Consider the following 12,440-nt stretch of genomic DNA (forward strand, 5'->3'; position numbering starts at 1 on the left):
CTTTCATCAGTACTATTTTAAATGAATTTTGAAACAGAGGGCATATTAGATTTTGTAATGGTGCCCAGGGGATCCCAGTTACGCCACAAGTCATACAGTAGTGGTCTACGATTAAACTAGGAAACGGGAGCGCGCAGTTTAGAGATGCGCAACCCGGCGACCCTACATTGTTCTCGGCTCCAATTAAAGCGGTCAGGAAAAGTTGTAAAAAAATAAAAATAAAATCAAGCCGCACCTGAAACATCCGCACAGTGTCAACTATAAAACAGCAGGCAAAACGTTCCAGCTGTGATGGAACTACTAACAGAATCACCACCCCAGAGGACGCGCACCTAAACCAACCCACAGGTGATGGTGTGTGAAAGCAGCCCGTTCTGACCTGATAAATCTGAAGAAGTCTGGCTGCAGGTGAGCAGAGAGCTTAATCCGAGCAGGAGCAGAGCGCACTGACTGCACAGCTCCGGGAGGAACATGCTTGGAGCGGCTCGGTTCTCCCGGTTCTGTCCGCAGCGCGCAGCATCGGAGCGAAACTTCAGAGCGACTCCAGAACTACCGAGCACAGCGGCGGTGCGCTCACGGGTGCGCGCTCACTCACGGGTGCGCGCAGGAGCCAAATCAGCTCTGCTCAAGACTGGAGGAACTGGGAGGGAAGGAATTTCCTCTAGGTCCTAAAGTCCGTAGGAGAAAACCATCCAAACTACCAGTATTCCTAAAAGTTTCAACACTGTTAATAGTTTTAAATATTCAGATTATTTTGCTATAATATAAATAAGAAAAATCTAAATCATTTTAAGTCTATCTATGCAGTTTTCCATTTTTTTTTTAATCTAATTGTATCCAGTCACCTGCTTGTATCGTTCCTCCTATGTGGCAGACCTTTGCCCTGACCATTCCATTCAAGACTGAATGATGGATGTAAACGTATAACGTATAAATATGTAAAAGTGGTTGGTTTCAACAGCATGATGTAAACAGCAGTAGAAACATTTTGTGAATGAGCTGACAGTGAGAGACAGTCGTATAAATTATATTATTATTATTATTATTATCCGGGGTGTTTCCTACCTTTTGCTCATCCAAACTGACCCAGCACGATCCTGACCAGGATAAAGCAGTGGTAAAACAGACAATGAATGAATGAAATAATTAATCAATACTGTTGCTGTTATTGTATTATTATTATTAGTAGTAGTGGTGGTGGTAGTGGTATTATTATTATTATTATTATTATTATTATTATTATTATTATACAGGGTGTTTTCTACCTTTTTCTCAGTAAAACAGACCCAGCACTGAGTCATTATGGAACCCATTTATGGATGAGTTAGGAAGACCATAGGGATTTATTTATTTATTTTTATTTATTATTACTATTATTTATTTACATTTTTTAATTATGTATTTATTTTTCTTCTTCTCTAATTGTATTTTTTTTTGATCATCTGTTTTGTAATTTTGTGTAGGAGTTGATGTTCTGTTTGTTCATGCTGTTCTTTATGAAAACTTAAATAAAGTATATATAAAAAAAAAACAGACTCAGCACAATCCTGACCAGGATAAATCGGTGGTAAAACAGACAACTAATGATTGAAATAATTAGTAGTAGTAATACTGTTATTATTATTATTATTATTATTATTATTATGACTGGGTATAATAAAAGCAAGAGCGACACCTTGTGTTAAATATACATTCTTGCATGCATGATTCTTTAAAATGAAACGGGAGGAGGAACAACATTAGTACATTCAGTACCTATTAATATTTACATAAAATTATACCAACATATGATGGCAGTTTAACTGTATATATATATTTTTTTTAATTCTACAAAATTTCAAATCATGTTACGTAGAACAAACGAAACGCCTTTCTTGTCCTCTTGACATTTGGCCCTTAGCAGTTTCCGTCCTCAAACTGGTAAACATGGCGGCGTGCACACGGAGGACAGTTGCAGCTGTAAGGATGTTTAAACATGTACGACTTCAGAATGAACGTAAGTAACTTTTATTACTGTTATCTGTCATTAAATGTAGGAAAATTTATATGTATGTTTAATTTCACCACTGAGTGAAGCAAATGTGATGAGCAGGACAGTTATAATACAGAGGCCCAAGTCTCAATTGGAACATTAGAACTATGTAGTGCACTAGGTAGGGCATCATGCACATTCATTTGTAGTGCGCATGTGTAGGGTGATGGTTGAAATTTGGGATGGGTAATTCTAAACCTAACTCATGTTAAGATCATATTCATGTTTATTATCTTTGCTCTAGTAAGTTGGTACATCTGTAGATCCACCCAGACACCTATTTATCTGTTTATTTATCTGTTTATTTACCCACGCACACGTGACCTTTTATTAGATTTTTGAACATGATTACATTTATTGAACCTGAATTATTACTTTATTTTACAAAAACATTGTAAAACATTTATTTTTCAACATCTCTCTGTTGCACTTTTTAATTATTATTTATTGTTTCTGTTAGGCCTGTTCTCGTCATCCAAAGTGCTTTGTGCTGATCCTCCCAAATTCACTCCTCCAACCAAACCAGTAATTGTGGACAAATCCAGACCTGACGTTGCAAGTCGACGGTGAGAAAACATTCTTTAAAATGTCTTTTAAATGGTTTTTTTAAATAAACCTTAAATATGTACGCATCAACCTGCTTAGACGTTGTCTCGGTTGTAGCATAGCCAAGATCTAAATATATTTAAACAACACTTGTGCTTTCCATTACCCTAAAACAGTGAACTTTGCTGATCCATTTTTGTTTAAATGTATTTTAAATAAATGTTAACACTGACCCTGTATTATAATTTTTACTATGATTACAGATTTCTGAGTCCAGAGTTCATTCCTCCTCGCCAGCGCACAACCCCCCTAAAATTTGCCCTTGAACGCAAAGACATGATACAGAGACGCAAAGTCCTCAGCATTCCTGAGTTCTACGTGGGTAAGCATCACGTCGTCCGAGTTTCATCAGGGTCATTATTGCTTGTAAAGTGTATACAAATCCAGCGAGGGTTACACCTGACTCCACGTCATAAACAAGTCTAGATCCGTGAATGAAAATCTGTTGCACACGTGTTTTATATCATTCCTAGATTTGTTAGTATCTCTCTGTGAACTGCTACTGTCTGATTTTAACTTTAGCTGAATTACATATGCACTTTCTGTAGGCAGCATCATGGCGGTCACCACATCAGATCCTTATGCATCCAACAACACAAACCGCTTTGTGGGCATCTGTATCCAGCGCTCTGGCAAAGGACTCGGTGCCACCTTCATCCTTAGAAACATTGTTGATGGCCAAGGTGGGTACAGAACAAAGAGGTTATATTAAACTAATCTTGCTTTTAAATAAGATTATCTATTATTAAACTCAGTGAGTATTCTGTACATGAAGGATGGCACTTGTCTAGTGATATATGACCACATCGTTACCTGTTGCTACCTTGAATGTGCAGTGCAATGTTCAGTGATTTGCTGTGTGTGTGTGTAGGTGTGGAGATCTGTTATGAGCTGTATAATCCACGTGTGAAGCACATTGAGCTGTTAAAGCTGGAGAAAAGACTCGATGATAACCTCATGTACTTGAGAGACGCTCTGCCAGAATTCTCCACCTTCGACTTCAATATGAAACCCGTCCAACTCTCTTCGACACAAGAGGTTCCTGTTAATGAGGTGCACGAGCATTGCTTTTTATCAGAACGATCAGAAGTCTCAGGGAACATGAAGGTGTACTCGAATACCTAATACTGCACCATATATACACACTCACAGAGCAGTTTAATAGCAACATCTGTGAACGTATATTCATTGAACATTTTATAAGCTACGCATACCATATAGATAAACTTTGTGGATATACAATTACTCTAGCTTATCCGTTAATCGAAAAGGGCCTTCACTGACCAAGAAATGTTTGGGTCACTGTATTACTGAGAATGGGCCAGTACCCAAATAACATCTGGTCAGTGGGGGTCCAACTGGCATCTCTTTCGATTGATAAATATGGTACGGCGCATTCACACCGAACAACCGAATAATAAGCTAATGGCCCCCCTCTCCCACGTCTTCAATTATTTTTTTCTGTGCAGATGAAGGTAAAGATGAAGCCACGCCCATGGTCCAAGCGCTGGGAGCGTCCCAAGTTTAACATCCAGGGCATCCGCTTTGACCTGTGTCTGACACCTGAGCAGATGGAGCACGCTCAGAAGTGGGCTCAGCCGTGGCGGCAGTACGACATGCTAAAGGAGTACGACACCTCCGCACTGGAGAAGCAGATATACCAGGAAGTGGAGAAGGAGCTCAGCAAGTGAGCCACCCATTATGTCAGTCTCCATGCCAGGACAACACAGACCATCATGGGTGTCTGTAATATCTGGACTCTGTTAAGTCTGGAGCTCTGATGTATCATGTATTGATTGCTGAAGTTGTGGTTTGTCGCTGTACAGTTTGTCATGTGTAGATTTGTCATTAATTGAAGTAAAAACCATAATTAAATTAATAAAGTGAATCTGTTTATACACTGTGAGCTTGTGTCTAATGTTTACTTGGTCCTAAAAACTAAATTACTTTGACCACCCGGGCGGCACGGTGGCTAAGTGGGTAGCACTGTCGCCTCACAGCAAGTAGGTCCTGAGTTCGATCCCCAGGCGGTCCGGGTCCTTTCTGTGTGGAGTTTGCATGTTCTCCCCGTGTCCGTGTGGGTGTCCTCCGGGTGCTCCGGTTTCCTCCCACAGTCCAAAGACATGCAGGTGAGGTGAATTGGAGACACTAAATTGTCCAAGACTGTGTTTGATATAACCTTGTGAACTGATAAACCTTGTGTGATGAGTAACTACCGTTCCTGTCATGAATGTAACCAAAGTGTAAAACATGACGTTAAAATCCTAATAAACAAACAAACAAACTTTGACCACCCAAGCAAAACTGGCATTACAGTGCCTATGTGGTAGCAATGGTGCATGTGAGGGAGTGGGGGATCTATTACATTTTGGGTTGATGGTGGTTCCTTGTAGTTCACATGTTGATCAACATAAGGACCAAATCTGGGTAGAAATATGTCCGAAACAGAAAAGGGGTGTTCACAGGCAGCCTGGGTGAGTTTCCACAGAACTGACAGTGGTATAAAAAGAGCCAAGCAATGAACCCGCCGACAGGCTGTTGGGCATTCAAGACTCATTGATGCCAGAGGACATGAAGGTTATGGAATCCGGTACAGACCAGCGAAAGAGTTACTGCTGGTAATGGAAGAGGATGGAGAAGATTATCATTGATTATCTTGATTATCATGAGGGTTTGGGAATCCCCTGGTGTGGCTATTTACTCACACATTCCCCAATACCAGGAGGTAATTTTACATCACTACACTGTCATTGCTTTGCTATGGTTGGCAGCACAGATGGGTCAGCTTTCTTTAATGCCCTCTGTCTTGTGTTGCAGTAGTAGACTAGCCGCTAATAAGGCAACCCACATTGTAATGTCAGTCCAGCTTAGTCTCTAGTTTCTCATCTTCTGAATCCTACAAGTCATGATATCACAATGCCTTCAATGTGCCTCATCACCTGCTCAAAGTACTTAATGACTTAACGTGGTTCAGTAGCTCCTGTTCTGTTCTGGCCATCTTGTAAACTTGCTCAGTGATGATTATCTTCCTCCATGAGATTTTCAGACGTTTTTTTTTTTTTTTTTTTGATGCACTTGTTCTCGAAAGCCAGGCCGCATCTTTCCTCCTTCTTCTTCAGTGTCCACGTTTCACATCCATATGTGGCTATTGGTCAGACCACGGCTTTCATCAGTTGTAGCTTGGTGATGGTGTTTATTGGCTTGTTTTTCCTACCTTCCACCATAATCTTCAGAACTTCTTCAGCTTTCATCACGTTTTTGCTACATTATCAGCATAGATGTAATTTAGCTCAGCCAGTCCATCTCTTTATATACATACATTTAGCATAAGGTGGGTTGGTTGGCATGGTGTTTAGCATTATTTTAAAGTTCTGGGCTATCATTCATTATAAAATCCAGCCTCCCTTGATAATCTTTATTCATGCAACATTCATCTCCAACAAGGTCACGATTCTATAGTAAAGTATTGCTCTATACTTCAGTACAGCACTCTGTGTGTGTGTGTGTGTGTGTGTGTGTGTCCTATATTTACCTATTTTCACCTGCATGCGCTCAAACATCAGCTCCACAACGAGCGTCGACGTGTGTGTGCGTCCGCTGCTCTACAAATCCCCGCCCCGCCTCTTACTTGACGTCACACTTTGCTTGATTTTGGAGTCGATTCCAACTTCAAATCCAGGTGTTTGTGAATCTTGAGTCGATTCCAGGAATCGATTCCCTTCCCTTTCTATATAAATATATCTTCTAACAAACCCAAAGGAAAGTTAAGAACAGGGGATGAAATCAAATTCTAATGACATGTACATAAAAACATCAAAGAAAACATTTATATTATCACTCTATATAAACATTATAATTGAATTTATTATTTAAAATTAGGATTTATTTATTTATTTCAAATCAAAACATTCTATACATTATGTACATGAACATATACTATTTGAGCAATAATAATGATAATAATAATAATGATAATAATAATAATAATAATTATTATTATTATTATTACTATCTGTCTCTACTATGATAAGATACCAGTTACACTATTCTGTATGCACTATTCAACCACGTGTATATGTCCATATTGTTTCACCATGTAAATGCTCATATTTCCTATAATTTTAGATCATTTTGTGCTGCACTGAGTCATATATTTTTTGTTAATAAATTTTCATATTTTTTATCTGATTTCTATTTTATTATTGCTGCTGGTCCCACTGAAGAGCTACCAATCAAAGTTTCATTGTATAACTATAATGACAAAAAAGTCTATCTTAACTTATCTTATCTTATCTATAGAATCCCTTTCATTGTCCACACACACAGTTAATATAGAAAGTATTCAGACCTTAAACAGTTTGAGGTGTATATTTGATGCAGATTAGATATCATTGCATTTTTATTCACACTTAATCATCCACAAGAACAAAATGACTAAAAGTTAAAATCAAATTCTGAAATCCTTTGTTCTCAAAAGTATTCTGATCTGACATCCCAAATTAAGTTCAGGTGCATCCTGTTTGTTTTATTTATTGTTGAGACTTTTTTTGATTTACATTCTATGTGTGCCAAATTGTGTGGAATCGACTCTTAAGCTTTGTTCTTTGAATCGCGGATCCCGAAGCCTGTAACTGGAGAATCGATTCCTTTTAGAATCGACTCCCTGCCCTACGAGCGTCTTTTGCTCACTCGCTGGGCTCTGTTCAAGCGTTCAAGCGCTTCTCCACCATCACTGTCACCTGGATACTGAGAAAAACAATAGAGGGCAACAGAGGAGGAAAAAGCCCCGATCCACCTGTCCAGGAGCCTAAGTATCCTGCAAAATCCACCGGGTTCACCCGTCCGCCTGCACGGTAAGCTACCGTTACTATAACATGCACCGGGAGAGAGACGCTATTTCTGGGTACACGTTACATACTACGCTGCTTCATCACCACACTAATGGCAATAATGAATGTTGTAAGTCAAATCATGCAGCGTTCTTCTCCAATCCACAGGTAACACAGCTGGATCAGGTGCATTTACATTTATTTATGTTATGTGTGTTTTCTAAAAAGGTGCAACCACGAAGCAACGCATAGAGAATAGATCAGATCTGCAGACTGGATTTGATGTGCCAGTTTAATAACAGCTGCAACGCTTTTCTACATCTTCATTCTGCATTACACATCCTGTAACAAACCCAGATCCATGTACACGGTTCCAGACTGGTTCTTTTGTTCAAAGTGGTTAAACTCAGAGCTCAATTTAAACTTAATCTCTGGTGGGTTCTGCACAGAACATTTTTCTCGAAAAAAAGAGAAAAGGGTCTAGTTGGAACCTTATTTCCATATAGGTATCTGATAAGATTTTTAGAAAGAGCTGATATATGGCTAAAGTCAAGAAAGAATGGCTTTAAACCAATGACTAATAATTATATGGTGTTCTGGTGTAGATTAAGCACAGGTGCATCAGGTGTGTTCAGATGTTCCTTCATAATACAGTCTGTCAGATATACAGAGTTTGTGCTCCCCAAAATTACATTCTAAAGAGGGTCAAGGTAGAATTTATTTTGTTGTACCTTCTGTATCAAACTAAACTAGGTACATGAGGATGTGGATGAGGCTGAAATGTCACTGATGGCTCAAATCCATTGAGTAAAAGCATAGATTTGGTTATTTCTGTAGAGTTTTTTCCCCAGTCCAGATGAAACACAGCTGAATTGAGTGAGTTTAAGCCTGTAGAAATGTGATTATGGATTGAACAAAACAACAGAAAATAGAGAGCATCAGCACACTAATGTAAAATTTAATAATAACTGCAAAATTTATGGGGTTTCATTATTAATTTCACATCCACAAGTCAGACATTGTGTTTCATGATGGTTTTTTTGACGGTTAATGGATGTTGGTACACATTTCTACCTAAACAGGCAAACATTGGGCTGTTTCTAAGCCATGTCTTGAACGGATTGAGAAAAGCATTAGATGCTGATACTTTTTAGGTTTCATGTACTGACCCTAAGACTCAGATCTCATGGTCAGCCTTTAAAACTTGGAATGTATTTGACTTGTTTCTGTGTTGATGAAATGAATCTGAAATCTCCATCTAAATTGTTTGCTGTTTACCATATGAAGTAGGTTTAACAATCATTTGCTGTTTTTTGCTAGCTGGCAAACACATTATTGGTTCCATATAGCAATGTAATCTCAGCAGAATTTATTAAATGGTTGTGATTCCAACATTTTTGTTGAATGTTAAGGTTACAGGATCACATAATAAATCTTTACTCCAACCCATTAACATCTGCATTTTAGTTAAAGATGTACTGACTATTTACAGTTAAATTGAAGACATTCCAGTATGTCAGTTACAGGTTTGTCAGCACATTGGGGTTTCCTTTAATCTGCGGTGCTAGTCTGCGGCTGTCTTCGGACAGCGTGGGATTGCATTTGCGCTTAGAAGATGCTTTAATCCACATTGACTTACAGTTGGGTGTGAATACAGTGCCAGCAATTGAGGGTTAAGAGCTTTACTTAGTGGCCAAACAGTTGCAATTTAACAGTGATGAGGCTTGAGCAACCCTTCTACCAACAGTCCAGTACTCTAACTGCTAAGGAACCACTATGTGGTCAATGCAAAACATGATTCTTGAGAATATTGAAAACATTTCTGTTCCACATACACCTTTTTTCTTTTTAAGGTATTAATGAAAACTGTTTTTAAACATGTACCTAAAAAGTTGAAACATTGCTGCAACAGGTATGTGTATGGGTAAGTGTGTGAGTCCCAAGACAGACTGGCACAGACCTCTTCCCACTTTCTTTTTAACATGTAAAATATCCAGGAGAGGTTTTGAAACAAGGTGTCTATTTCTGGTGGACACACCGTGCTGACCCACCCACTCTTGTTTGCAGCCACATCACTAAACACGTTCTGCAGGTAAAAGCTCAGCATCCTGAAACTGAATCCACTAAGAGCCCTTATTTTCACTGAAACATGAGAATCTTAGCTTTAGAAGTGTTCCCACCTGTACTGTGTTCCTTATTTAGTCTCCTGCAGGGTGCCTTTGTGCGCTTCTGTAATCCTAAACAGGCCTTCTAACACTGTATATCATTCAGAGAAACAACCATACCGAGGTTGACCTGGTTTTTCCTGTGCGGACACCTAAGGGACGGCTTGTTCTCTGAAAAAGCTGTGAAAACTGGGCTGATTTCTAGGTTTGCTTTCAGAGTAAGAATTGATTTGGTGCAAAATTTAATGTGCACAATTTTCTCTTTACTCAGAATGTACTCAGTTACCCAAGACTTGAGCAACAAGGCGAGTTAACCAGAGTTAACCAGGAAATGCTTTCTGTAAATGAATGATTTCCTTCGGCTGGTCCCATTAGGCGTCGCCGCAGTGGATCAGTCGGCTGCATATTTGATTCGACACAGTTTTTAAGTGGATGTCAGTCCTGACCTGGGTTTGTGACTGGCATTTAAGGGTGCAATGATGTATGCATCCCAAATATGTACAGTGTGTGTGTGTGGGGGTGTGTGTGTGTGTGTGTGGTAGGCTATACTCTTGGAGCTTTATGAGAAGGCAGTGTGAAGGAGAATGACCCAGAAAGATGTTCTCTATATGTTCACTATATGACAGTGATACTCTGTCCTGTAGGATACACACACTTACACAACAAATGCTTACTCTGTGTGTGTGTGTGTGTGTGTGTGAGAGAGAGAGAGAGAGAGAGAGAGAGAGAGAGAGAGAGAGAGAGAGAGAGATAATTATGACAATACAATTCAACTGAGAAAACACCAAAGACAGAGGGAAAAAATCAAAGAGAAAACTTGGAAGCAAAGGGCTAGGCTTAAAAAAACCAAATAGCAAATGGGTGCAACCGGACCAGCTGCTCAGTCCACCGGCTGTTACTGTTTACAGACCACAGATTCAAAAGAAAGAACTAGAGAGTGGACTCAGTCCTGAGCTGAGACTCAGAAACACTAATAAAGGGTTTCCCAGGTATAAGAGAATGCGCTCGCGCCAACTAGCATCACCACACTATCTGCTGACTGGTTTGGGCATGACAGGTCAAGACATTACAATGAACTATCAAATAAATGGTGCTGTTGGAAAGGTTCATGAAATCTAAAACAGTTTAAAAGGTTAAATGCTTTTTTCGAACACTGTAGCACATGCAGCAGGGTGGGTTTGAGTGTGCACCTTTAGTAAATAGTGCATACTAGAGGACTGAGCCCAAGCCCATGTGTTTCCTGTGGGAACAGAGAAGTCCTTCTTCTCCAAGCACAAAGCATGCTGGGTAGTGCACTATGAAGATATACGTACTCTGTTAGAAGAGGGAAGTGGGACTGAATGCTGATTGGTTAGTGCTGCATGCAGGTGCCTATCAGGGTCCAGGCAATGAATGTTTGGTCTTGTGTGTGTGTGTGTGTGTGTGTGTGTGTGTGTGTGTGTGTGTGTGTGTGTGTTGGGGTGGTGGTTTGGAGTGGAGAGGAAGGTATTCAGCAATGGGTGTTTTAGCCAAAACAATCCAGAGCATTGTTTTCATTTTGGAGTCTGGGGTTGGGTGTTAGAAACAACACACACACACACACACACACACACACACACACACACACATACACTATGTGTCTTAAGTAGTTGGTTTGATACATTTCATTTATATAAATAGCAGCTTGTAGCTGGAAGCCACACCTCCTTTACAAAGACTGACAGGTACAGACAACTACACATGGGACTACCAGGCACAAAAGATACACCTTTCTCAAGACTGACAGTTACAGAGAACACACCACCTTTACAAGGACTAACAGGTACAGAGGCCACACCTCCTTTACAAGGACTAACAGGTACAGAGGCCACACCTCCTTTACAAGGACTAACAGGTACAGAGGCCACACCTCCTTTACAAGGACTAACAGGTACAGAGGCCACACCTCCTTTACAAGGACTAACAGGTACAGAGGCCACACCTCCTTTACTAGGACTGACAGGTACAGAGGCCACACCTCCTTTACTAGGACTAACAGGTACAGAGGCCACACCTCCTTTACTAGGACTGACAGGTACAGAGGCCACACCTCTTTTAATGTAACTTTCTCCTGTATTTGGAGTTTCTCAGCGTTAAGGTCTTTAAATGCTGATACTGTAGGTATAAAATCTAGACACACTTGAGATTAAAAGTAACCAGGATGTGTTCACACTCAATTTACATCCCTAAATCCTCACCTCACCCTTCAATGTGTACATTACAGAAGGATCGAAGTCCACCAGACTGGGTCACACTGAGCTCCTTCTGCCTGTCCTTTAACTGAGTATAGCAGTGTTCATTTCTGTGATTAAAGGAATTGGGTGTATTTCCTCTGTCTTGTTGTTTTTTTAAACAGGAAGCTGTTTGTGTCATTTCCTTTTGCTCTGAACTTCACAATGCTTTCAGCTGAATTCCCAGTGGCTGGAACTCTAATGTTGGGGTTTGAGGAGTTATAATTTATTCTTAGACATAATGGCCATTAGTTAAATCTTTAGAAAATGTGTCGTTTGGATGATGTACAGAATACTCCATCAAAAACCTGCTGTGAAAAAATGCTTTTACCACAATTAACTGCTTGCTGGTCTTAGCTGGGTTTTGTTGCAAACTAGTGATTCATTACTGAATTGACTGGACAATGTCAATTTTGTGTTCAAAACACAACTCATGCCGGTAGGTGAACATTTAACCCAACACATGCTGGTCTCTACCAACACTTGCTGGCATGTGATGTTTGAAACAGGGCAATTTTTACCTACACTATATGGACAAAAGTACTGGGACACCCCTTCT

General features: G+C 39.8%; 1 protein-coding gene across 1 annotated transcript; it reads left to right on the top strand.

Moving 5' to 3' along the window:
* Positions 1-1,925: 1,925 nt before the first annotated feature.
* mrpl19 (mitochondrial ribosomal protein L19) lies at positions 1,926-4,541 on the top strand. The gene is made up of 6 exons (XM_063001098.1): positions 1,926-1,996; positions 2,493-2,598; positions 2,842-2,960; positions 3,187-3,321; positions 3,510-3,691; positions 4,108-4,541. The coding sequence occupies exons 1-6, from the start codon at positions 1,927-1,929 to the stop codon at positions 4,327-4,329; spliced, it is 834 nt and encodes a 277-aa protein (XP_062857168.1). The 5' UTR covers position 1,926; the 3' UTR covers positions 4,330-4,541.
* The last annotated feature ends 7,899 nt before the right edge of the window (positions 4,542-12,440 follow it).

The sequence above is a fragment of the Trichomycterus rosablanca genome, chromosome 9 (assembly GCF_030014385.1).
Source record: "Trichomycterus rosablanca isolate fTriRos1 chromosome 9, fTriRos1.hap1, whole genome shotgun sequence".
NCBI classification, from domain to species: Eukaryota; Metazoa; Chordata; class Actinopteri; order Siluriformes; family Trichomycteridae; genus Trichomycterus; species Trichomycterus rosablanca.

Bases quoted from the DNA above. Each gene is read 5' to 3' on its own strand.
- mrpl19 (XM_063001098.1), top strand. From the start codon at position 1,927: ATGGCGGCGTGCACACGGAGGACAGTTGCAGCTGTAAGGATGTTTAAA. The intron at 1,997-2,492 runs GTAAGTAACTTT...TGTTTCTGTTAG, and splicing joins TGTACGACTTCAGAATGAAC to GCCTGTTCTCGTCATCCAAA. The intron at 2,961-3,186 runs GTAAGCATCACG...CACTTTCTGTAG, and splicing joins CATTCCTGAGTTCTACGTGG to GCAGCATCATGGCGGTCACC.